At 45.9% G+C, this 26,709-nt stretch overlaps 1 protein-coding gene across 3 annotated transcripts in view; it reads right to left on the bottom strand.

The window, feature by feature from the left end:
• COQ8A (coenzyme Q8A) overlaps positions 1-22,657 on the bottom strand; it is a 38,153-nt gene extending 15,496 nt beyond the window's left edge. Inside the window, exons 1-4 of one of the 3 annotated variants that reach the window (XM_040430592.1) lie at positions 22,512-22,657; positions 7,535-7,736; positions 6,668-7,036; positions 1,695-1,761 (exon numbers count right to left, since the gene is read on the bottom strand). In XM_040430592.1, coding sequence (XP_040286526.1) covers positions 1,695-1,761; positions 6,668-7,036; positions 7,535-7,711 — 613 coding nt within the window. In that variant the 5' untranslated portion in view covers positions 7,712-7,736; positions 22,512-22,657. Of the gene's footprint in view, positions 1-1,694; positions 1,762-6,667; positions 7,037-7,534; positions 7,737-10,571; positions 10,670-22,474 lie in introns of those variants that run through there. The other 2 variants (XM_040430593.1, XM_040430594.1) reach the window with 2 other exon arrangements.
• Positions 22,658-26,709: the final 4,052 nt, after the last annotated feature.

Genomic DNA, 26,709 nt, shown 5'->3' with positions numbered 1-26,709 from the left:
TAAAACACAAAACGGTGTTTGCAACTATTATACTATTCTTCACCATTTTCAAGATTTCTGTTTGCTTTCAGTGAATGGAAACATTGTTTATATTGGGAAGCTGAAAACCCTCTAGAGGCCTAACACTTCTCACAGCTGACAGCTTGTTACAATATCCTGTATAAACAATCAGTACATTCTACCTGCCCTGATACACTGTAACAAACTGTTTACCACTGTCATGGCAGGTACAGTTGAAGCACACAGTGTCTCCTGCGCATGTGGTTCTTGGCCCCTTGGCACATCAGCCTTAGTAGTGTAGTAATGTAGTGTTTTTAACTCTCAGGATGCAAACCATTCACTGACAGGATGCAGAGATCAGAAAAGAATTGATAAATGATTAAAACTAAAAATTGCTGAACTTTCTATAAAACAATAGAAAAATTCACGTTCAGCACCAAAAATCTCATCTCATATCAAATGACCCTGAAGCAGAGATATCCTGTAACAACCCCGGAAACTTATGTGAATTGGATGGGATTACGAAAGGCTTTGAATGTATGAAGGTTTCCATTCATTAGCAGCAAGCAGCGATCTTAAGCTGCAATTTTTTATTCTATCATCCAATAATTAGGCTTTAGGGTTCTTGTTTTTACAACATTCACCCTCTGACAAAAAAAAATAAAAAATTCTCGGTGCATTCCCCATTCGGGATAAATACTCTGATATTTTAATAGTGAGAATCCTTTTTTTAACAGATATAATCTATGGGAAAATGTTTTTTCTTTCAATTTTTTTTTTTCTTTAAATGATAAGCTTTAAAAAATATATTTTTCAGTCCTACTGTGGAACTTGCTTAAATCGATTCTACAATACACTGCAATACTTCTGCACTGAAGTGTATTGCACCCCTGCCATCATCCTATTGAGTCCTGCCTCTGCCACAAAAAAAAATAAAAATTGAACTACTGCCATTTACACACTGCCTAGTACAACAGTTACAACTGGCTGAAACTTCCCCCAATTTCGGGAAACAAACAGGACTTTAGATCATAAGTTCCACAAATGACACGCGAGTCTGAGGAGGCACAACACAGGATGTGTCACAGCCTCCAAATCAATAGTTAAAGGGTTGTGTCACGTCAGAAAATGACATTAACTATGTGACAGTTAATACACGGAATACTAATTTATTGTGATTCTCCATATTGCATCCTTTGCTGGCTGGATTCATTCTTCCATCACATCATACACTCGTTTCCATGGTTACGACCACCCTGCAATCCAGCAGCGGTGGTCGTGCTTGCACACTATAGGAGAAAATAAAATGCAGAACTATCCTGTGGTCCCGGCCACCAGAGAGGACAGCTTTTTCCTATAGTGTGCAAACACGTCCACCGCTGCTGGATTGCAGGGTGGTCGTAACCATGGAAACAAGTGAATTATGTGATGGGGAAAAAATGAATCCAGCCAGCAAAGGAGGCAATATGGAGAATCACAATACATTAGTACGCGCCTTGTATTAATTCTGTCTATGTGATGAATGCCATTTCCTGACGCGAGACAATCCCTTTTAAAAGTGCAATCTCCGCGCTCTCTTTCGCGCCCCAGATACAGTGATAATGCACGGAGTCATTCTCCGCCGCCGCTCCTCTAATCTCCTGCAGATTCTGACCTCTGAATAAAACCACTCGGCTGCATCTGAATCGCATTACCTCCGAAGTTTGCCAATCTCCCGATCCGTGTCACTGGCACTTTCCTCTCACGCGCTCGTTCACTGAGCTGAAAAACAAACAGGATTTCATCAAAAGGAAGAAGGAACGTTCAACCTCGTTGAGTCTGAATGTCCATCATGGGGGGGGGGGGTACTAAAATAAATGGATTGGTTTAACGCTCGCTTTCATTGCGCCCTAATCTACTACGATCCAATCTGCGTCTTCTCAGGGCGCTGTATCGCAGTAATAGGATACAAGGTAATTCATAAGTATTTTATCACGGATCTGCTTAGGATTTTTACGTCCTGTGTGGACACAGTCCTAGAGGCAGACATGCAGTCCGGTCTGTGACATCAGGACCGACTCCCTACGAGTCACAGCCGCTGCGATGAAAAGACTTGACTTTCCTCTGCAGGGGACAGCTTCAGGTGGTTCCCCCCCTGCAAAAAGCAGATCACTGGATGGAAGGGGCAGCCCAAGTCCAATTGACCACAAGCAAACTTATTCTCATTACTATATATACACTCATTATAAAAAAAGTTTTTCCCTTAGTTACGGTTGTTTTGAATCCTACATTATGAGGATCTTCTCAAGATGGCTCCTCTGCCAGTTCTGAGGCCAAAACTGCTTTCCCTCACTTCCCATACACACTTGCTATAGTCAGCAGCTCCCTGCCAGCCAATCAGATTGGATTACTGAGAGACACGCCTCCTCACTCTGAAGCCTAATGCAGGCATGCAGTGTGGAGGACCGCCCCTCTGTCTTCTGTTTACATTAAGTTGGGAGACAGACAAGCCCTAGCAATGGTCTTTTAAGGGAGCAGTGGAAAGGGACAGAGGACATTAATGAAAGCTGTTATAAAGGTAATTACAGATTTTTTGAGAATCATTGACAGAGTACTTTCACACTAACGTTTTTCTTTTCCAGCATAGAGTTCTGTCACAGGGGCTCTATACCGGAAAAGAACTGATCAGGCATATCCCCATGCATTCTGAATGGAGAGTAATCCGTTCAGGATGCATCAGGATGTCTTCAGTTCAGTCATTTTGACTGATCAGGCAAAAGAGAAAACCGTAGTATGCTACGGTTTCATCTCCGGCGAACAAAAACTGAAGACTTGCCTGAATGCCGGATCCGGCATTTTTTCCCATAGGAATGTATTAGTGCGGGATCCAGCATTCAGAATACCGGATCTGTCCTTCCTGTCTGCGCATGCACAGACTGAAAAAAAAAAAGATAAAAAATAAATAAATGCCAGATTCGTTTTGCCGGATGACACCAGAAACACTGATCTGGCATTTCAATGCATTTTTTTGACTGATCAGGCATTTTTAAGACTGAAAAGGATACTAATGCCATCAGTTGGCATACGTTTTGCCTGATCCGGCAAGCAGTTGCGGTGACGGAACTGCTTGCCGGATCTCTATGCCGCAAGTGTGAAAGTAGCCTAACTCAGGTATATATGCCTAGCTCTAATAAAGTAACAAATAAAAAAATATGAGTTACCCTTTAAATGATAACCAATTAGTAAGAGTCTCTCTTTTTTGTCTCACGAGTCGGCCACTTATTCGCACCACCTCCTCCTGCCCTTAGTCAGGACGACGTGGGAAATTCACAGGTGACTCCAAGGTTAGAACAGGGGTAATTGGTACAAACTACAATCCGAACCAATAGAAAAGGCATCACGTGCCAGTTGCGCAGTCTGTACACACATCACAGAAGGGGAGGAAGCTTAACCCTTAACTACCCCTACTGATTGAAGATTAAACACATTTTACTCTCCAGTCACAGCTAAAGCTGCCATCCCAGTGTGACTGGCTGCCCTAGGAAGTAGACTGCAGCCTATCTACCGTCTAGACCAGGGATGGCCAACCTGCGGCTCTCCAGCTGTTGCAAAACTACAACTCCCAGCATGCAAAGACTGCCTACAGCAGGGCATAGTGGGAGTTGTAGTTTTACGACAGCTGGAGGGCCGCAGGTTGGCCATGCCTGGGCTAGACGGTCATGTAACCGCCCGGTCTGTCCTAGGCATATGGAGACCTGCTACGTTGAAGAATCAAGTATCTGAGACATAGCGGTTCTTATGACCTTAATCTAGGAAGACGACAACCAGCCTGTCAGACACGATTGTGCAGAGCACCGGACAGAAGTGAAGCGTAGCCTGGTACGGGTCACATTGTGTCGTCACGTCACTAATTATCATTCTTCTAAAAATAAATGACGGGGAATTTCTTTGAAGCAGAATAAAGTAAAGCCAATAACTGCACCGAGATGTCAACCTCTCCTCTCTGCATTCCTGTCATCTTGTACCTGGGCCAAAATATACAGGACTTTGGTTCTGAAAACTGAACATCTGACCTCTGAACTCTTATCTAAACTCTGACAACTGCTCAACTAGAGAGAAAAAAAAAGAAGTCAAGATAACATAAAACATAAGGATTACACACATGTATATGTATATTATATACATATACACATCTGTACATACATTACTTATCCTGTACTGATCCTGAGTTATATCCTGTATTATACTCCAGAGCTGCACTCACTATTCTGCTGGTGCAGTCACTGTGTACATACATTACATTACTTATCCTGTACTGATCCTGAGTTACATCCTGTATTATACTCCAGAGCTGCACTCACTATTCTGCTGGTGCAGTCACTGTGTACATACATTACTTATCCTGTACTGATCCCGAGTTATATCCTGTATTATACTCCAGAGCTGCACTCACTATTCTGCTGGTGCAGTCACTGTGTACATACATTACTTATCCTGTACTGATCCTGAGTTACATCCTGTATTACACTCCAGAGCTGCACTCACTATTCTGCTGGTGCAGTCACTGTGTACATACATTACATTACTTATCCTGTACTGATCCTGAGTTACATCCTGTATTATACACCAGAGCTGTACTCACCATTCTTCTGGTGCAGTCACTGTGTACATTACTGATCCTGAGTTACATCCTGTATTATACTCCAGAGCTGCACTCACTGTGTACATTACATTACTTATCCTGTACTGATCCTGAGTTACATCCAGTATTATACTCCAGAGCTGCACTCACTATTCTGCTGGTGGAGTCACTGTGTACATACATTACATTACTTATCCTGTACTGATCCTGAGTTACATCCTGTATTATACTCCAGAGCTGCACTCACTATTCTGCTGGTGGAGTCACTGTGTACATACATTACATTACTTATCCTGTACTGATCCTGAGTTACATCCTGTATTATACTCCAGAGCTGCACTCACTATTCTGCTGGTGGAGTCACTGTGTACATACATTACTTATCCTGTACTGATCCTGAGTTACATCCTGTATTATACTCCAGAGCTGCACTCACTATTCTGCTGGAGAAGTCACTGTGTACATACATTACATATCCTGTACTGATCCTGAGTTACATTCTGTATTATACACCAGAGCTGTACTCGTCATTCTTCTGGTGCAGTCACTGTGTACATTACATTACTGATCCTGAGTTACATCCTGTATTCTACTCCAGAGCTGCACTCACTATTCTGCTGGTGCAGTCACTGTGTACATAGTAGATCGTGCACCTCTGGAGTACACTACAGGTCTATGTAATACTTGCCAATGTTTCCCCTCCCCAACAAAGAGTAGGGGTCAGAATTAGACCGGGGATATATTAATAAGTCATTTTTTTTAATAGAAAACCTCCTGAAAGGCCTGGTATAAAAGATCAGTGGGTGATGAGAAGACTGTATTAACCAGGATGGAAACTTCCAAGAGACTTGCACCATTTCAGGAAGCTGAATCACATCTTTCAGCAGTTTTCACACAGTGTTCATCACTGCAGACATAAATGATGTGGCACAGCGACGTGCAAGACGGCACATGTGTCCGCAGCACTTTCCCCCGATCATCAGGCTTCCAGAGCTGGTAATCTGCCTGGCACAACACAGACCTTCACACACAGGCAGCAGCAGCAGCATATATTAGATAGATAATTATATATATATATCTATCACACTTAAAAATAAACAAATGGAATTGCTTAATGTTAAAATTATAAAATTAGGATCTATTTTAATCATTTTATATCAAGATATAAAGAAAAAATGCCACTGAAAAAACAGTCACGTAAAACTATCCCCATTATATATCAAAACAGGGAACCCATTTACAAAACTTATTTTAGGGTCAGTTGGCATATTTGAAAAAAATAAAAAGCTATAGTTTGAAAACAAAATTTTGTTTTTTCCAAGCTGCAAGTGTCAAATAAATAAATTCCCACAATTGTTTAGGACTTGTGATTAAAGGGGTTGGTCCAAGATTTAAAGGAGTTCTTCAGACTTTTCTGAAAATCTCAGTCTTCAGATCCTGTGGAAGAGATTTTGCAAGGGCACTACTTTTGTACTTGCCACTCAGTTGCGCCCCCAATGCTGCCGTCTCCAATGCTAGCGGATAGTTTTTTGTTTTTTTTTTAGTTTTCCTGTTGTATAATGTAAATGCAGCTGAACAAGACGACTCAGGAACATACGCGATCAGGACCCGAGCGGAAGAGCCCCTAGCCAACATGAGTGCAGTGGAGACAGCGGCGTTGGCGGCGGGACCAAGGGATAGGTACAGAGCAAACGCCCTTTCCTTCACAGGGCCTGAAGACTTTTGTGATTTCCAGAAAAGTCCGGAGAACCCCTTTAAATGTACTTCCTATCCACAGGAAAGGGAACAGGTGGTTGACTGGTAAACTATAGGACCCCCAACAACCAAGAGGGTTCTGTGTCCACTAGGTATGGAGCTGCGGACTCTGCCATCGGCGGCAGTCCTATGGAGCGCAGCAATATCCAAGAAGGACCCAAAGCACTAGTCATCTGGAACAAGCCGATTCATGAATAAAATTCCAAACATTACAGTGAAGACAGACACTACCACAGCAGCAAGATAAAGACGGGGGGGGGAGAAGAAATGAAGAAAAAACAAGTTCTATACCATTTGTTTATGAGGCTTGTGTTTTGGGGTGGACTTGGCCTCCCTGGCTTTATCAATGTCCTCCGCTGTAAGCCCACTGACAGAAGAATGATCCTGGTGAAAAGCCCTTTTCTGTCCAGCAACTGCAAAAGGTCCCGCATTGTCTCTAGAGTTCCCAAATAACGCCCCATTGTCCCCGGCGGGGTCTGGACGGAAGGAAACCGTTTCTTGCCCACGGCTGGTAAAGTGGTTGCTCGCACTGGGAATACCAGTCTCATCAGGAGTGCGGCTGGAAGAGGGCGAGTACTCCATGCCAGCAATCTCCGAGGCCGGGCCTTCAAAGCTGTCCATCCCCTCCCCGGAGAGGTTCTCCTGCTGCTTCCCAAATTCCTGAAATGAAAACAGCAGATCAAGATCAATGACTCGCTGAACTCGCACTACAATACTTATCGGTTATTGATGAGCAATCTGTTGCACAACTACAACTCCCAGCATTCCCTGGCAGTTGCAGGTGGGGGAATTGTGGTTTTGCAACAGCTGGAAAGCACGGAGATACATCCTTGCTCATGCATCACCACACAACCGTGCGACTCTGTGGACTCTGATCCCAGCGACTGCCGCAGGGACCCGGCTGCGGTGATCGCCCAGGACCCTTCCTCTGATGTACATGTATATGACAATGCGGGAAAGGGTTAAGGTATATTGCATAAAACATGACAAGCACCACCTCATGTTGAATGGAGCTCCACCATGCTTTACACTGCAACTCTGCTGGGGGGGGGGGGGCCTGAAGATCCACTTTAAATATGCATTGTAGAGAATCGCCATCAGAGAGGCAATGCCGTGCTAATGCAAGGTTCAAAGCAGATTATAGTAATAGCGACTTACCTGGAATCTCCCCACGATGGCGCTGAACCCTTCCTCGGCCGCCACCTGCACGCTCCTTGCCATGTTGACAGCATCTTCAGCCAGCGTCGCCTGCTTCAGCTGACCCTTCTGCACCTCTAGCACCGCCTTACCGAGCTTAGCCAGGCCTCTCATCAGCATGATGGTGTCTGCCGCCATGATGGCTGCTCACAGCGTCCTACACCTGCAAAGAGAGCGTCCACATGAGAGCGAAAACTGCAGAAATCCCAAACTAATTTTTTAATACTAGTGATGCAAAACCAGAGATTTAGAATCGTGCGGGAGCGTTGAAAAGAGGCGCGGACAATGTCACGTAGAAGTCACAGGCGCCTGCCAGACTAAAATGGGTGACAGCGGATATTCAACTTTGACCAACCAAACTGATCACCTACAAGGGTCAATACAGAAGTCAAACTGACCCATCCGCCCCCGGGTCACTTGGGTCAGGGTGGACCTCCTTATGGTTGTTTTGCCAGGTATTATTGGACCCCCAAACCCAATGAAACGGGGGCTGACCCCGCGCCAAGGAAACATTGCAGCATAAAAAGGCGAAGCCGAGGAAAACAACGTTCTGATCGGAGAGAAAACACATAATAAGAAGATGATCACAAGATGAGTCACTACAGGCAAAAACCCAGCCTTATAAGGAGCGGCCACTTGTTTTATCTAAATAGGTCCAAACTGTTGTGTGGATTAATTGCCTAATAAATCTATATAGCAGATTGAGTTCTGGTTGGGGAGGGGGTTGTTGTTTTTTTATACAAAGCTCCAAATCCTCTGCATACAAAATTAAATTCAATCATAGCATTCTATCTACCTGCTGCCACCACTAGAGGGAGCTCAGGAACTTGCTGCATACAGGGGATACACAGAACCCACGTAGTATGCAGTGAGCTCCCCCTAGTGGTAACTACAAACGACCAAAATGACAATGGTTTGCCAAGATTTTTAAACTCCGGATAGGTCATCACCTGGGATGTTTGAGAAGGCATTGGAGCTTGCAGTAGCGCCGCGGCCTTCTTGCAGCTTTGCCTAGACCAGGGGTAGACAACCTTCGGCACTCCAGCTGTTGTGAAACTACAACTCCCAGCATGCATACTTGCCCTGCTCTTCAAAGAATTCAAATAGAAATGAAGGGAGCATGCTGGGAATTGTAGTTTCATAACAGCTGGTCTAGGCCATCAGACACATGGCCTAGGCACAGCTCCGCCCCACTGAAGTGAATGGGGCTGAGCTGCGATACCAGGCATAGCCACTGTACAGTGGATGGCGCTGTGCTTGGTGAACAGAGGGGCAGCAGTTTAAAGGGAGTCGCAGCACATCGATGAGCACTGCTGCCTCTTACCAAGCACAGCGCCATACATCATATAGTGGCTGTCCTTTGTATTGCAGCTCAGCCCCAGTCACAAAAGGGGATTGAGAAGCCCAAAGGTCATTTGTCCAATGGAGGTGACATCACTGGCCAAGATGGAGAACTCAGTGCTGATCGGTCAGGTATCAAAAAATTGAAATATCCTTTTAAAGAAGCTCCTGAAAATGTTCCCATTACATAATCATGGTACACAGGTTTTCTTTCTACCACATCTGAGCATAGATGACGGCTTTTATTCGGATTACACAGTGGCGAAACACACGAGGTGCACGCTTCAGATAATCAGTTCTGACGTCGAGAGACTTTTCCTTCGTAAAATTCCCTCCTTCCAACTAAAAGGCAGAGTACGGAGAAGCAGGGTGCTAGCCTCTGCCCAGCACACAGACGCGACTATACGGGCAGGGGGAGAAGCAGGGTGCTAGCCTCTGCCCAGCACACAGACGCGACTATACGGGCAGGGGGCATAAACGAGAAGTCGTAAGGGATCCGACAGCCGCGCCACCTTTCACACACGTCTACGCACTTAAAGGAGCTCTGTACTTTATTTTGATAGATCAGGGATGCTCAACCTGCGGCCCTCCAGCTGCTGCAAAACTACAACTCCCAGCATGCCCTAATAGCTGGAGCCTGTCCAGACATGCTGGGAGTTGTAGTTTTGCAACAGCTGGAAGGCCGCAGGTTGAGCACTATGGATACATTTTGCACAGTTTCTACTGTTTGACAACTTATATTACCGTGTGTCCTACAACCCTACTGATAAATCACCGTCTCAAGACGCTTAATTTTAACCAATGGCAAAAACAGTGCAAACTGCCAAATGTATCCAACATGGTGCAAGTGGTACGACCAATTTGCCCCAACATCGTAGACATTACCTTAGTGGGGTTGTCTAATCTTAAGACATTTGGTAGCCTATCGCTAGGATGTGGGTGGGACCTGCACCCATCTCCAAAACGGGAACCCAAAAGTGAGCGGTGAACAGCCGCGCATCCACCCTCCAGTCATCTCTATGGGACTGCTGAAAAAAGTCAAGCACTGGCTCAGACATCTCCGGCAGTCCCATAGAAGTTAATGGAGCAAGGGGCCGTGCTTGCCGGATGCGCTCCGCATTTATTTCTAGGGGGACTTCATTTCTGGGGCGTGTTTTTGAGATAGAGGTGGGTCCCACCTCTGAGACCTGCACCTATCTCCATCAAAGCCCAAGATGATACAACCCTTTGAAAAGGTCTTCCCAAGATCAGCATTTATCACCTACCTATAGGAGAGAAATGGGGGGGCTCGACCGCTGGGACCCCCCACAATCCTGAGAAGGGAATCCTTGAGTAGTGCATACGTCAGTCCCATAGAAGTGAATGGAGCAGTAGACTGACATGCGCACGTCCGGCTCCCTTTACACAGGGGACCCCCATTCTCAGGACTGCGGGAGTCTCAGCTGTCAGTCCGTCAGACCCCCCCATGGCTGGCATCCTTAGCGCCAATATCTTGTGCCCAAATCTGGAACATTTTATGACTCTTCTCAACCAGCCTGTGGACGCATACAATGCCACAAAATAATTTACCTATAAACAATTAGAAAACGACTTCACCCACCAGTGCTCACACATTAAAAGTAGAATGAAGAAGATGTGCCACCAGCACAGGACTTACACAGCCAGAGCCTCTTCTTCTCCTCCTCCTCCAGCAGAGTCACCTGGAGGCGCCTATAAATCTCCCGGGCTCCTGTGCCTAGACGTGCAGATTGTCAGAGGTCTCACGAGCCGGGACAGCCTGTAATCCGCCTACCCCGAGCAGCCGCACTAATCACATGCACAGCACCAGAGCTGTAATCACGCCAGGACCGAGCTCTACCAAGGCTTTATCCCCTGAGCAGTCCCCCTGCTTAGTTCTATCAGTTTCTGGGAAAGCTGGGTGACACCCAATAAGCCATCAATGCTGCCACACCCTGCTCTCCTGGAGTACGGTACGGTAAATCTGGCGCGGTAGGCACCTTACCCTCCTGTGCCGCTGCACAGACTGATTAGCTTAGGGGGAAAGGATGATGGCATAAGACAGGACTACAGGGTCAGACCACAGAATGCCGCAGCCTGTAACCCTGGCAACACATAGGTCTGCACAGGCGCTGTATACACAAAACTGTAAAAAAAAAAAACTGTAAAAAAAAAAAAAAAAGTGTAATTGCAAAATTGCTTCACTAATTAGGCCCCATGGCACACGATAGAATCCATTTGGCAGCGCGCAAATTATGGATCTGCTAAACACCAATCCTGGCCGTATGTATGCCGACAATTTTTTACTCTATATATCGGAACGGACATATGGAGGAGGACAGAACACGAGGTGCTGTCTGCATCTTTTGCGCCCCCGAAAAAATTAACGTCCAAAAAAAAAAAAAAATGGGGATCAGATGTGGACTTAAGGGTGGGCGATATGGCCTAAAATCTATATTGCGATATAATTTTAAGCATGTGCGATATATTGTTTTCTATATTTGGGGGGGGGGGGGGTGTTTAAACTTTTTTTTTTTTACTTTTTATTTAATAACTATTAGCCTCCTTAAGGGCTAGAACCCTTGTCATATTCACCCTAATAGAGCTCTATCAGGGTGAATAGGACACTCTCCCTGCTGCCCTGTGCTTTGTGCACACAACAGCAGGGAGCTGACCATGGCAGCCAGCCTCTCATGTGCCCCCCCTGGTAACTCAAACCCACCCCCCCCTCCCTCCCCAGTATTAATCATTGGTGGCAGTAGCCACAGGGTCCCCCTCCTCCCCCCATCATTGGTGGCAGTGGGCAGCTCTGATCAGAGTCCCAGCAGTGTAAGGCTGGGGCTCGGATCGGTTACCATGGCAGCCAGGACGCTACTGAAGTCCTGGCTACGATGGTATGTCCAGGCTACTGAAGTCCTGGCTGCGACCAGCAGCCACGGCGCACTTGAGTATAATGCTGCTCACTAACATACCATCGCAGCCAGGACTTCAGTAGCGTCCTGGCTGCCATGGTAACCGATCGGAGCCCCAGCATTACACTGCTGGGACTCCGATCGGAACTGCCCACCGATCAATGCAGAGACTGAAGAACAATCCCGGCACCCGACCTCTGACAGGACGCTGTGATCCGCGCGATTAACCCCTCAACTGAGTCATAGGGGCCGGGAAAGGGCTGGCACATTGGTATTCAGGCATTCAGTGGCCACAGTCCCTCCCCTCCTCCTCCTACTCTGTTCTTAGTGGCACGCGGCAGCCGCGCACAGTGGGGAGGGAGGGACTCCCTCCTTCTCCACTGTGCCGGCTCAGGAAACCATGGAGCGCGCCAAGAGCGCGATCATATCGCGGTCCGGCGATATGCGCAAAATCCATATCGTGGCAAAAATTTATATTGCATATCGCCCACCCCTATGTGGACTGAACATACAGTTGTGTGCACAAGTCCCTCCAGGCAGCTACCTTTTATCCGCTTCTCCCCCTCTCACAGCACACAGGCATAGATGCTGCAGCTTCATCCCCTTCCTCCCTCTCCTTTTCCCCTGTGTCATCAGTTTCTAAAAAGAAGATCTTTTTCTGATTGAGATTTCTGAACATTTACAAAGCAGAGAGGTAAATGTCAGAATGCTGAGGAAGACTTAAATCAGATCACTGACAAGACACACGTAGTCGCCATGGCAAGACCAAAGTGCAGTCGGGAAGCGTCCGAAAGCCCCACAGACCTCAGTCTTTAGTGCTTTCTGGTGCAGTTTCAGACAGACTGGTAGAAGCCAGGCACGTTTTGCATGCAAGCAGCTGCTTAAAGGGGTATTTCCAACCCAGACGTTGATTGTATATTGCTAGGATATGGCATCAATGTCAAACAGGTGTGGGGGGGGGGGGGGTCTCACCTCTGGGACCTGCTCCTATCTCCAGAATAGGGCTCCCAAAGTGAAGGAGAGCACACTGCACATGCGCGACCACATTATGTTCAGTACAATGGGAGTTGTGAAAATAGTTGAGCGATGGTCCAGCTATTACCAGCAATCCTATAGTGGTGAACAGAGAAGTGGCCGCACACGCGCAGTGAGCTCTGCATTCACACCTATGGAACTTTTAAAAATAGCCAAGCTCTTTGGGGACGCCGTGTTCTGGGGATAGCAGCAGGCATATCCATCAATGCATGCTGATGTAGGTTAATTCGAAATTTAGATTGTGAGCTCCGGTGGTGACAGGAACAGATGTAAGCAGAGGCGTAGCTATAGAGGGTGCAGAGGTAGCAGTCGCTACCGGGCCCAGGAGCCTGAGGGGCCCCAAAGACCCTTGTACCACGTGAGAAGACACCTGTTTTATATGCACGCAGGACAAGTTACAACTCTGGCTGGAGGGAAGGTGTTAGGTCAAGAACTTGGCATGGAGGGGGTGCAGTTAAATTTTTTGCCTCAGGCAGCAGGAAGGCAATGTGCTTCCCTGGCCACAAAGCAATGATGGATGGGGGCCCCCAAGCTGAACTCTTGCACCAGGGCCCATGAACCTTTAGCTATGCCCCTGGATGTAAGTGACAATAAGCCGCGTACTACGCTGCAGAATATACAGGCGCTATATAAACTAATAAAATATAACAAAGAAAAATAAAATAATCTACCTTCATCTCTGCCAAAAGACGGATCAGATAAGCAGTGGGCATTACACAGATACATAGAAGCCAGACCCGCAGTGATATACTGAGCCCGGAATTTCAGATTTCCCAACGCCACCAGGAATGTGCATTTCCTCATAATGTGTAGATTTTCCATGAAGCAAATGGGAAGTCACTCGAGGTAACTCGTCTGCAAGGGGCTGAAACGTGAGATATCTGCACGTTATATCCGACCGCATTCGCAGTTTCTTTACATTCCAGAAAGGCTGTCCTCTCTCTGGCACGCTCGCTCTAGTCAGTCAATAGTAGAGCGTCTTTCCTTAGGCCTCATGCACACCCACGTTGCTGGTTTCCGTTAATTTTTTTTTTTTTTTGCGGATAGGATGCGGACCCATTTATTTCAATGGGTCCGCAAAAAAGTCAGACTTCCGACACCCCTGCTGATCAGCTAAGGGTACTTTCACATTTGCGGCAGAGGATTCTGGCAGGAAGTTCCATCCCCGGAAACTGCCTGCCGAATCCGGCAACCTGGACGCAAACGGATGCATTTGCGAGACTGATCCGGATCAGTCTCACAAATGCATTGCAATACCAGATCAGTCTTTCCGATTGGCTTTCGGAAAAACGGATCCGGTATTTATTTTTTTCTCATTTTTAAAGGTCTGCGCATGCGCAGACCGCAAAACCGGATCCATTTTGCCGGAACACTTGGGGTCGGACCGGGCATTAATGCATTTCAATGGATCCGGCATTCCGCCAAGTGTTCAGGATTTTTGTCCGGAAAGAAAACTGCAGCATGCTGCGGTATTTTCTCCGGCCAAAAAAAACGTAAGATGGACTGAACTGATGCATCCTGAACGGATTGCTCTCCATTCAGAATGCATTAGGATAAAACTGATCCGTTTTTTTCCGGTATTGAGCCCCTAGGACGGAACTCTGTGCTGGAAAACAAAAACGCTAGTGTGAAAGTACCCTAAAGTGGCTGCGGCGTAAGCCATATAGTGGCCATGCTTGGTACTGTAGCTTAATGCAATCCACTTTAGGCCTCGTACACATTTCCGTGTACGTGTTTCATTCGTGCAGATGTCAGTGATTGGTCCACGCGTGTTTTTACCATCCGTGTGTCATCCATAATTCACAGACGTTGCTCAACTGAAAATTACATTTCCAAAGAATCTCCTATCAGTCTTCAGTGATTTTCACGGTCCCATAGACTTCTATGGGCATGCCCGGTCCGCATCACGGATCAAAGTAGTACACGTCTCCGTGATTATTATTTTTTTTTAAGTCAATGGGTACATGTGCTGTCTGTGGAAAATGCGGACAGCAGACGTCAGTAAAAAACGGAAATGTGGACGAGGCCTTAACGGGACTGCACAAAGGCCACGTGACCAATGGATGTGATGTCACAGGTCAATGAAGAGGCTGCAGAACTCGCCAAGCGCTGCGTCCTCTGCAACAATTGATCGGCGCGGGTGTCTAGAGTCGGACTTCCCCAGATCTGATACTGGTGACCAATCCTGAGGATATTTAAGTGCTGCATAACCCCTTTAATATTCTACGTTTTTCAAATACAGAGCTCCAAAGCCCAGAAACACTACTCAGATGGTAAATAATTTTGTCGCTCTGCTGCCGCCACTAGGGGGAGCTAAAGAGTTCACTGCCATACACTGAACTAAGGTCCCTGATGCAGAAGGAGGCAATCCTGGAGGAGTCCCGTTATCAAGGACATTTACACAATGATTAATCCTCAAGGAATATTTACAAAAACAACTTGTTAAAAAATTAACCTACCAAAGTCCTTGGTAAGGTTCCGGACAGTGGCACCGTTCCATTAAAGTAAATCATTATGAGGCATACTTTTGTTTCCCCGCTGACCTTTATGAAGGAGACCGCAGCAGAGGACATCGCACCATATTCCCCAGGTCGCACGGTCAGGAAAACTAGATGTACTTTGCTCATGACAACACACGATGCCGACATCAAGAGGCTCTGCAGTGGTTTATTTCAGGGGGCGAGCGAGTTGTGGTCCGCAAAACACGGATACTGGCCGCGTGCGTGACGCGTCACGGCCATGGATTTCAACGGGTCCGTATTTTGCAGCGATGTATAGGACAGGACACATCCTCTATCCTACGGATAGGGGAGCCCTTCAAGTTTTAGAGCCCTGCAGTTCTAGATTTTTGCTTGCTGTCAGTGAATGGGAGCAATCAGTGGGAGTCAACGTGCCGAGACCCCGAGGGATGGCTAAAACGAGTGGAAAGAACGGCTGTGCTGAGCGCCGCGTCCCTGCAGACCTCCTTGGACAGCAGAGCGTGCGATATACAGATCCACGGAAAAGTAAAGAACAAGCAAGGCGCTGTCTCTGGAAGAAAGGAGCCACGTTCTTCTAACCCTGCACACCTCAATGGAGACGGCCGTGTCAGATCCAGCAGAATTTAGAGGGACTACCTCCGTGCACATAGCAATATGTAATGAAACCGTGGTCACCCAGACAGGAAGTCACATGGTTGCTAGGCAACGTGAAGTTACAAACTTTGCCAATTATGCTAAGGCAGGGATGCCCAACCTGTGACCCTCCAGCTGTTGCAAAACTACAACTCCCAGGATGCCTGGACAGCCTACAGCAGGGCATGGTGGGAGTTGTAGTTTTACAACAGCTGGCGGGCTGCAGGTTGGGCATCCCTGTGCTAAGGGATGAGCTGCAAGAACTAAAGGGATTCTACAAATTCCTGCAACACGGATAGTACCACAGGCCCCCGAAAAATCTGCCGTCGCCCCATCACCGCCTGCCCGCTCGGCTCCCACCGTCGTGCAGTAAATAATTAAAAAAACAAAACTCACGCCATAATCCCATTAAGCATTTCATCGGGCAAAGTCCAGCAGATTATTCAGGAATTAACCAATTACAGGCTATTTAGAGAACCCAAAGGATAGAAAGAGAAAACCGCCACTCTGATCACTGCGTGGTGACGGTGACCGCAGTAAAATTCTATTAAGGCCCGTTTCACACTTGCCTTTTTGGTTTCCGGTTTTGAGATCCGGCAGAGGATCTGAAAAAAACCGGACCAAAAAGGTTCCGTTTGAGGGTAACACATCCAGATGCATCCGTTCCGTTAGGATGCGGTTGTGTTACATTGAAACGGAACTGGATCTGGCACTAAAATCATAGTAAGTCAACGGGTGACGGATCCGAAAAAAAACGTGGTCATTGATTTTGCTGCCGGTGGAAAAAAAACAAAACGTAAATGTTACAGAATGCATCCTGATCCGTTTTGTCCCCATTGACAATGAACGGGGACAAAACGGAAACGTTTTTTGGCCCGGTTTTGAGATCTCGCAAAACCAGAATGACAACGCAAGTGTGAAGGAGGCCTAAGGCTTCTTTCACATTTGCGGCACTGCCTTCCGGCAGGCTGTTTCGGCATAGAATGAGGGCTCATGCACACAGCCGTTTTTGTCCACATCCCATCCGCATTTTTTGTGTGGATCGGATGTGAACCCATTCACTTCAATGGGGCCACAAAAGATGCGGACAGCTGTCCGCAAAAAAACAGAACATGTCCTATCCTTGTCGTATAGAAGGCATGACGTTCTGTTCCGCAAAATACAGAACGCACATGGCCGGGATCCGTATTTTGTGGATCCGTAATTTGAAGACTGCAAAAACGTCAATGGCCGGGTGCATGAGCCGTCAGCAGGACAAAAACCATTGCGTGCAGAAGAGTTTTTTTTTTTCCAGACGAATCCCAGCATATTTGCCGGATCTCCTAACTATAACAGGGCCGGCGGGCATTCCGGTAACATCCGGCAATACCTGATCCGAAGAACTCCAAAACGCGACACTAGCCTATAATCCGACAACCACTGGTTTGGAAATCCTAATAAATACTCCTTTGAAAGAATAAAAAGGGGGTTTACAGGACGACTAGTGGTGACCCATCCTTCTAATCTGGGAATATATATACGGTATATATTTTGCACACATGTAACTGTTTATACTCATGTGGCATTTGTGCAGCTATGAGTCTTACGTCAGATCTCCAATAGTCTACATGTGGTCACCGTTTGGTTGGTGGCCAACCCCTTTAAGACACAGGAATGACTCTGTATTTATCTGCGCAGCCGCGGGGTTCACATGAAGATTTCCAGCAACTGCTGCAGCCACCAGAAAACACCGTACATCGTCCTCCAATGTCCAATACACATTGTACGACTGCTGGTGGCTCCTCGTGTCACTTTTTATTCTATTTGTATTTTTTTTTTCCTTAAGGTTTTACATATTTATCCCTTAAACGTGGCCTTTGTAACCACAAGTAACTGAACAGTCCACCTGATGCCAGAAAGGAGACGTAATCTATTCTCATGACAGGTCTGGACGCATCTGCCAAAATTACAAAGACATTCTTATAATACATGACCTTTAAGATGGATTAGGGCTCCGTATTTTATAATAGATTTGACCAGTAAATAGGAGCAGTTTTATAGCAGTTATATTCTCGTACATAGGAGGCAGTATTATAGTAGTTATATTCTTGTACATAGGAGCAGTATTATAGTAGTTATATTCTTGTACATAGGAGCAGTATTATAGTAGTTATATTCTTGTACATAGGAGGCAGTATTATAGTAGTTATATTCTTGTACATAGGAGGCAGTATTATAGTAGTTATATTCTTGTACATAGGAGCAGTATTATAGTAGTTATATTCTTGTACATAGGAGGCAGTATTATAGTAGTTATATTCTTGTACATAGGAGCAGTATTATAGTAGTTATATTCTTGTACATAGGAGGCAGCATTATAGTAGTTATATTCTTGTACATAGGAGGCAGCATTATAGTAGTTATATTCTTGTACATAGGAGGCAGTATTATAGTAGTTATATTCTTGTATATAGAAGGCAGTATTATAGTAGTTATATTCTTGTACACAGGAGCAGTATTATAGTAGTTATATTCTTGTACATAGGAGCAGTATTATAGTAGTTATATTCTTATACATAGGAGCAGTATTATAGTAGTTATATTCCTGTACATAGGAGCAGTATTATAGTAGTTATATTCTTGTACATAGGAGCAGTATTATAGTAGTTATATTCTTGTACATAGGAGCAGTATTATAGTAGTCATATTCTTGTACATAGGAGCAGTATTATAGTAGTTATATTCCTGTACATAGGAGCAGTATTATAGTAGTTATATTCTTGTACATAGGAGGCAGCATTATAGTAGTTATATTCTTGTACATAGGAGGCAGTATTATAGTAGTTATATTCTTATACATAAGAGGCAGTATTATAGTAGTTATAGTCTTGTACATAGGAGCAGTATTATAGTAGTTATATTCTTGTACATAGAAGCAGTATTATAGTAGTTATATTCTTGTACATAGGAGCAGTATTATAGTAGTTATATTCTTGTACATAGGAGCAGTATTATAGTAGTTATATTCTTGTACATAGGAGGCAGTATTATAGTAGTTATATTCTTGTACATAGGAGGCAGTATTATAGTAGTTATATTCTTGTACATAGGAGCAGTATTATAGTAGTTATATTCTTGTACATAGGAGCAGTATTATAGTAGTTATATTCTTGTACATAGGAGCAGTATTATAGTAGTTATATTCTTGCACATAGGAGTAGTATTATAGTAGTTATATTCTTGCACATAGGAGTAGTATTATAATAGTTATATTCTTGTACATAAAACAAAAAATCTGTGATATTACTTTAAGGGAGCAGACAATCTAGTTCCTGGTGTGCACATTTTTACTGACTCCGCTCTAACATTTCTCATCCAAACAAGCACAGACATTTATAAGCTAAAAAAGGCATCAAGCCAACAACAACAAAACAGACCTGGAAGACGGAGCCGGCAGCACTCCGTAAGTGGAACAACAAGGGGCAGAGACGTTAAGGGGAGCGAGGTGTAATATAAAGAGAACCAGTCCTGCTAAGCTCCCTACCCCCCAATTTCAGCGTCGGGCCCTCACAACCACAGCTTGAAAAAGCAGAACTTTTATTTAGCTATAATATATGGCACAGACTGAGCCATAACGAGGAGCAATGCATCACCCTGCAGAGCACAAGGGGGGCTCTATACTATGGAGGAGCATCAATATCTCAGTGGTGTTTGCATGCAGTATAATGGCCAGTCCCTCACAGTATAATTACCACCCTGCTGTAAATGTCAGGGCCGTTATGTAATTCTTACTTCCTCTTGACCTCCATCATCCCTGCAAAGACTATTAACTACCGTACTTTACCATCTAAAAGGGCAAAAAAAACTTTAAATAAAGGGTTAAAAGAAATCAGCATTTAATGCGATTGGAGACAAAAAAAATTTTCCCCCATAATTTTTTTTTTTATAAAAACCACACATTCTCTTCCCCCCCCTCATGTTTTCATTACAGACCCAATATATCTGATGTTTGCTACAATGTATCTTATCTATACAACCCCATGTCATAACTCATCAGTAGCACACATCTGTCTCCCATGCTGTGCGTTTGCTACACTGTATCAGGGCACCTAAATGTTATCAGTCTGCAGTCCAGGCTCACAGAGGATTGGACAGAATTGTAGCAAACCCTCAGCTGTGAGCAGTATTAGGTCTGGACATGTTCTGGTTTACATCCACAGGCCGACAACAACATGTAGATGAACTGAAGCAAAGCAGGGATGAAGAGTCGGGAATAAGGTCAATTGTGTCATGCCAGGAGCGGCATTTTTAAAAAATAAAAAATGACGCCAAGACAGAGGACTTATTTCAATGCCTGGCATCATGGATATTGTGTTGACTCACAGAGCTCACAATCTAATTCTAAAAAAAAAAAGTCACCCTGCCAAGGTCAAAATGACAAGTCATTCCCCCGGTAGTAATAGAGCAGCTGGCACAGGAGGGCACCACCCGCAGGACCCACACAGAATCAACAGGCCCCCCCCCGGCAACCTAATCTCTAATCACCAATAATAGTACAAGTGAAGAATTTGCACCAGCAAGTCCCAGGGCATCAGACAATTGAGTGTCCTAGATTCACAAGGCTCCCTCCGGCTCATGGCCTCTGTGCCAAGACAGAAAACTTCTCAGCGGCCAAACCTTGTGCAACCAAAGACTGCGGGAGGAAGAGAGCGAACAACAACAACAACAACCACCAGCCTAATAAGGTCACCCTATAACAGTCACACTGCTCCATATGGAAAGAAAACGCATGCGGGACAGCCTTGTCTCAAGCCTATAGAATCAGTGGTTTCCGGCCGTTGCAAAACTATAACTCCCATCATGTTGTTTTGCAACGGCTGGAGAACGGAGGTCACGTCATTAATAAGTTTGGCTGCAAATCACGGTAAAAGTGCAATCAGGCCTTTATGGCCCCTATACTCATCAGCTTGGCACTGGAGTTGTTTTTGACCGGTAAAAACTGCCAGAATAAGCTTTTTTTTTTTCCTTTTTTTGTCACCTGCAGTTTTTCAGGTGTTCTTTGCACACAGAAGCCCAGATTTACTCATCCGAAAGATGGCGTAAGCCCACCCCGGCGGGCTAGACCTGCAGCAGATTTACCACAGGGGCGGACACTTCTCTCTGACTATACAGACTACTGGTCGGCTTAGTTGGAGATAGATTTCTACACCAGCATTATGACCAATTTTGGCACAAAATGGCACAACTTAGACCCTACCCATTTTCCGCGAAGACCTGCCTCTATTTCAAGCAGGTCAGAGAAAAATATATATATACACATAAATGCACCACATCACACCACTTTGCAAACAGATTTTTGGCGCAGACATTAGTAAATTGGGGCCAGTTACTACAGTGTTTCCTATTGAGGTGTTGGCAAAAAGGTTTAAAAACAAAAAGAAAAAAAAAACCGCCAAGAGCTACGTCAAGCTATGTTTCTTAGGCCTCATGCACAGGACCGTATGCATTCCGTATTTTGCGGAACGGAACAGCTGGCCCCTAATAGAACAGTCATATCCTTGTCCATTCACACGTCCGTATGTGCTTTGCGAATCCGCAAAACACGGACACCGGCAATGTGCGTTTCCGCATTTCGCGGCCCACACATCGCCGGCACTCTCATAGAAAATGCCTTTTCTTGTCGGCAATCGCGGACAAGAATAGGACATGTTCTATTTTTTTTTTTTTTTTTTTTCGGAACGGAAGTGCGGATCTGCAAATGCAGACAGCACATTCCGGTCCCATTGACAATGAATGGGTCTGCACCTGTTCTGCAAAATGGCGGAACAAATGCGGATCCATTTTGCGGACCCCAATAGGACATTTTTTTGCAGACCCATTGAAATAATTGGTTCCGTATATGGTCCTCCAAAAAATTTAAATCGGAACGGACATGGAATGAAAATACGTTTGTGCGCACGAGGCCTTAAAAGAAGCCCAAAAGGTATAAAAATGCCACCTAATGACCAAAAACACACACTTTGTGTCCGGTGTTTTATATTCCCCCATAAATTTCACCAAAAACCTGTGTATAAAAGCAGCCTCCCCCCCGGACAACCGGAAAACTGCACGTAGTCGGAGCCTTGGGCACACAGTAACCCACCGGCAACAATGTTACAATATTCACTGAAATATAAGAACAATATTGACTACAATAGTTACATAAAGTAAAAAGAGGAAACAGTCAGGATCTGCTGCAAAGCGGACGGTAAGGACCCTGCATGCAGGCTGCAGGTGTGAACACCGTCTTATTACACCCCATACAGTGTGCCCACATGCTCTGCCACACACCCTCCCACCACACCCCTTCCCTCCAGATGGCACACTGCTTGCAGAAACACAATGTAACCAAGTGTACCAGTCACTGGTCAGCAAGCTGTGAGCAGGAAACAACTACAACTCCCAGCATGCCCTGGCAGCAGAGGCATGCTGGGTGTTGTGGTGTCACTGCATGTGTATGTATGTATGTATGTATGTAGACACACGTGAGTGGAGTCTCACAGCCGCCCATGCAGTACGTACAGCGCCGTGCACACCAGCAGCAGGCCCACCCGTCCTCCAGGCTGCAGACCCCTCTTCCGCCGTCAGTCCACTCCTCTCTGACACGAGGTGCTCAGTGTTTACCAGCGCCGCTCACCAAACCTCTCCAGACCTACACGGCGGCACCGCCCTCCCCCTTTCGGGCCATCCTTCCCCCCTTCCTATTGGCTGCCCAAACCAAAGTCTGAAAAGCGATTGGTTAACGCCGCTGCCAGTCAAGCAGCGTGAGCGTGCACGGCGGCTCAAACCAATCATAAGCTAGGCTGGCTTCAAATGGGCGTGTCAGGCGGGAGAGCAATAACAAGTCCGTCTGCCAATCAGAGCGCGGCAATTCTAGAACACCCCAGGTGTTCCCAATAAAGAAAAAAAAAAAAGAAAAAAGACTTGTCAGCGCCTTCAAGATGTCTGTGGTGATAAAGTGGGCTGAGAGCAGCGCCCAGGGGCTGGACAGTGCCTCAAGTGGTGGCAAGGGAAAGTGTCCTTGTTGCGGGCAGCAACCAATCAGAGCTCAGCTTTCATTTCCTAAGCCTGTCTGGTAAAATGAAAGCTGCGCTGTGATTGGTTGCTATGGGCAACAGATCGTTTTCCTAAACCTGCCCCAGGGAGTGGGGAAAAAATAGAGATAAAATGGCATAATGTGCTGCCGCTGAGCGCACAGATACCGTGATGTATAAAAACCTGCAGTAAATGTGTGAATTTTTTTCTGCAATACTTCTCGCTAGTTAAATCGGAAAATTGACAAGAAAAGTGGACGTGGTTCCCGGTTTAGGACAAATGTATTAACCTGAGTGCGGGAAAATGTCGCAAAAGTAACAAAAACAATCTACGACCCGCATTTACTAACCAGTTTATGCCAGATATTTCGGAAACTATTCAAAAAGGAGTAAGAAAGCGATGATATCCGTAAAATTTGAGCTTAAATTGCCGACTTTTCACACAAGGCAACACATTTATTAAAAGGCCGCTCCTCCTAATGAATTTGGCGTGTCTTACGCCAATCTTTAGTAATTAAGCACCATTGATTACATTTTTGAACTATTAAGGCTACTTTCACACTAGCGGCACCGACCTCCGGCAGGCTGTTCCGTCGGGTGAACAGCCTGTCGGATCCGTCCTGCCGCTAGTGAACGCGTGCCCCCGGACTGCCGCTCCGTCCCCATTGACTACAATGGGGGCAGGGCGGAGTTCCGGCAGCGCACGGCGAGAGGCTGCCAGAATAAATGTCGACCATGTCGCGGTTTTATTCCGGCAGTCTCTTGTCGTGCCTCCGCCGGAACTCCGCCCCCGCCCTCATTGTAGTCAACGGGGACGGAGCGGCTGTCCGGGGGGCACACGTTCAATAGCGGCAGGACGGATCCGACAGGCTGTTCACCCGACGGTCCGTGCCGCTAGTGTGAAAGTAGCCTAAGTCAACATCTTTCATTCCTGTTCACGTTTCACACCAAAATGTGCAACTTTTTCCACCACCCGCGTGGGCAGGAGGGGGCGTGGGCGGGCCACCCACCGCCTGACACTATTTACCAGTATGTGCGCCAAAAGATGTCCTTTGATGGAGCACATCCTTGAAATGCTGCCCCTACCAATCCAGAGCGGCGACATCCGGTTGTCATGGGCAACAGAGACTCTTTTTGTAAGGCCGTTTTTTTACGCAGGAGGCCCTGTGTGTTTCAGTTCAGATCTCTTCTTGCTGTCAGTGAATGAAAACACTCTTGTTTGCCTTCAGAAGTTAGAAACCTGTACTGACTTCATGCGTCCCACAGCTGGGGACTTGCTACAGTTGCATCTGGACGGTCACGGCAGGTGCTGGGTCACCTCCGGGTTTCGTAGCTCAGTTCATTCACTGGAAGTTCTCCTTGGGATGTTTTGTTTTTCGCAGTCACCGCCTCGTGAGATAAGTGACTGCGGGGACGTGGCACTGTGACAGAAGATAATGCGGGCACCACCCTGAGCTAATATTATGTGGCCGAGGTGGAGTCCTGCCCTGAACTAGCGGAGCAGGTTGTGTGTTTATTTCAGGATAAGAACAGCAACTTTTTTGCAAATTTTTTTTTTCTATCTCTTTTTTTTTTTTGTTCACACCCTTTAGGCCAGCACACATACTCATTGATTTAACTGCGTCTGTTCACATTTCAGTATTTTTTTACTGACTTTAGGTCAGTAAAAAAAAATCACGGGGACCTGCGCTACTTTGATTCGTGGTGGGCCTGCATTAGCATGGATTTGGCGGGCTGTTCCTCTGCCGCTGCAGCCTGCCAGACCCTGCTGCGAAAGTAGCCGTAGGTACAAAAAGTGTCTAAAAATACATAATGGTAGCGATTTACTAAAGAACGGCCCCTCACAGGCCGCGCTTAAAACCTCTCTGGCAGAAGATCAGACCTATTTATTTTGCATGCCTTGCATTTATATATGGAAAAGTATGTGCCCCCTGTAATGTCACTTCTTCTTTAAAGCAGTATGGAGAAAAAAGCATTGGTAAAAAAATATACACTATACACTGAGCAAAAATATAAACGCAACACTTTCGGTTTTGCTCCCATTTTGCATGAGCTGAACTCAAAGATCTGAAACATTTCCTACAGACACAAAAGACCCATTATTCTCAAATATTGTTCACAAATCTGTCTGAATCTGTGTTAGTGAGCACTTCTCCTTTGCCGGGATAATCCATCCCACCTCACAGGTGCTGATTAGACAGCATGAATATTGCACAGGTGTGCCTTAGACTGCCCACAATAAAAGGCCACTCTGAAATGTGCACAGTTTTGCCTTACTGGGGGATGGGGGCAGAAAACCAGTCTGTATCTGGTGTGGCCACCATTTGCCTCACGCAGTGCAACACATCTTCGTTGCATGCAGTTGATCAGGTTGTTGATTGTGGCCTGTGGAGTGTTGGTCCACTCCTCTTCAATCGCTGTGCGAATTTGCAGAATATTGGCAGGAACTGGAACACGCTGTCGTATACGCCGATCCAGAGCATCCCAAACATGCTCAATGGGTGACATGTCCGGTGAGTATGCTGGCCATGCAGGAACTGGGATGTTTTCAGCTTCCTGGAATTGTGTACAGATCCTGGTAATATGGGGCCGTGCATTATCATGCTGCAACATGAGGTGATGGTCGTGGATGAATGGCACAACAATGGGCCTCAGGATCTCGTCACTGTATCTCTGTGCATTCAACATGCCATCAATAGAATGCACCTGTGTTCGTTGTCCATAACATACACCTGCCCATACCATAACCCCCCCGATGAGGACGACGAGCATGCAGAGGAGCTTCCCTGACAGTTTGTGCAGAAATTCTTTTATTTATGCAAACCGATTGTTGCTGCAGCTGTCCGGGTGGCTGGTCTCAGACGATCATGGAGGAGAACATGCTGGATGTGGAGGTCCTGGGCTGGTGTGGTTACACATGGTCTGCGGTTGTGAGGCCGGTTGGATGTACTGCCAAATTCTCTGAAACGCCTTTGGAGGCGGCTTATGGTAGAGAAATGAACATTCATTGGACGGGCAACAGCTCTGGTAGACATTCCAGCAGTCAGCATGCCAATTGCACGCTCCCTCAAATGTTACGACATCTGTGGCAAACTGCACATTTCAGAGTGGTCTTTTATTGTGGGCAGTCTAAGGCACACCTGTGCAATATTCATGCTGTCTAATCAGCACCTTGATACGCCAGACCTGTGAGGTGGGATGGATTATCCCGGCAAAGGAGAAGAGCTCACTAACACAGAGTCAGACAGATTTGTGAACAACATTTGAGAGTAATGGGTCTTTTGTGTCTGTAGGAAATGTTTCAGATGTTTGAGTTCAGCTCATGTAAAATGGGAGCAAAACTGAAAGTGTTGCGTTTATATTTTTGTTCAGAATATATATATATATATACATACATACAATGCTGGTCTATATGGGACAAGAAAGCGAGACCAGGACACGCTGCGATTCCAAAAACACTGCAGTCCCAAAATGAAGCCTGTTTGTCCTGCATTTAATATTTCATGTAGACGTCCATGCAACCTTTGGTGTTGGGTTTGGGAAATAATGAACTAATGCTACCATGCAGTACACATAAATGATGCCGTCATACTGTAATAATGCCGCAACACAGTGCACAGATGAGCTGGATTATGGTGCAAGGCCTCAGCCATCTTACTGTGGACCCTGAGTCACTGACAATATTC

The sequence above is a fragment of the Bufo bufo genome, chromosome 4 (assembly GCF_905171765.1).
Source record: "Bufo bufo chromosome 4, aBufBuf1.1, whole genome shotgun sequence".
NCBI lineage: Eukaryota > Metazoa > Chordata > Amphibia > Anura > Bufonidae > Bufo > Bufo bufo.
The sequence above is the reverse complement of the archived record's forward strand: the minus strand, read 5'-3'. Positions and strand labels throughout refer to the sequence as shown.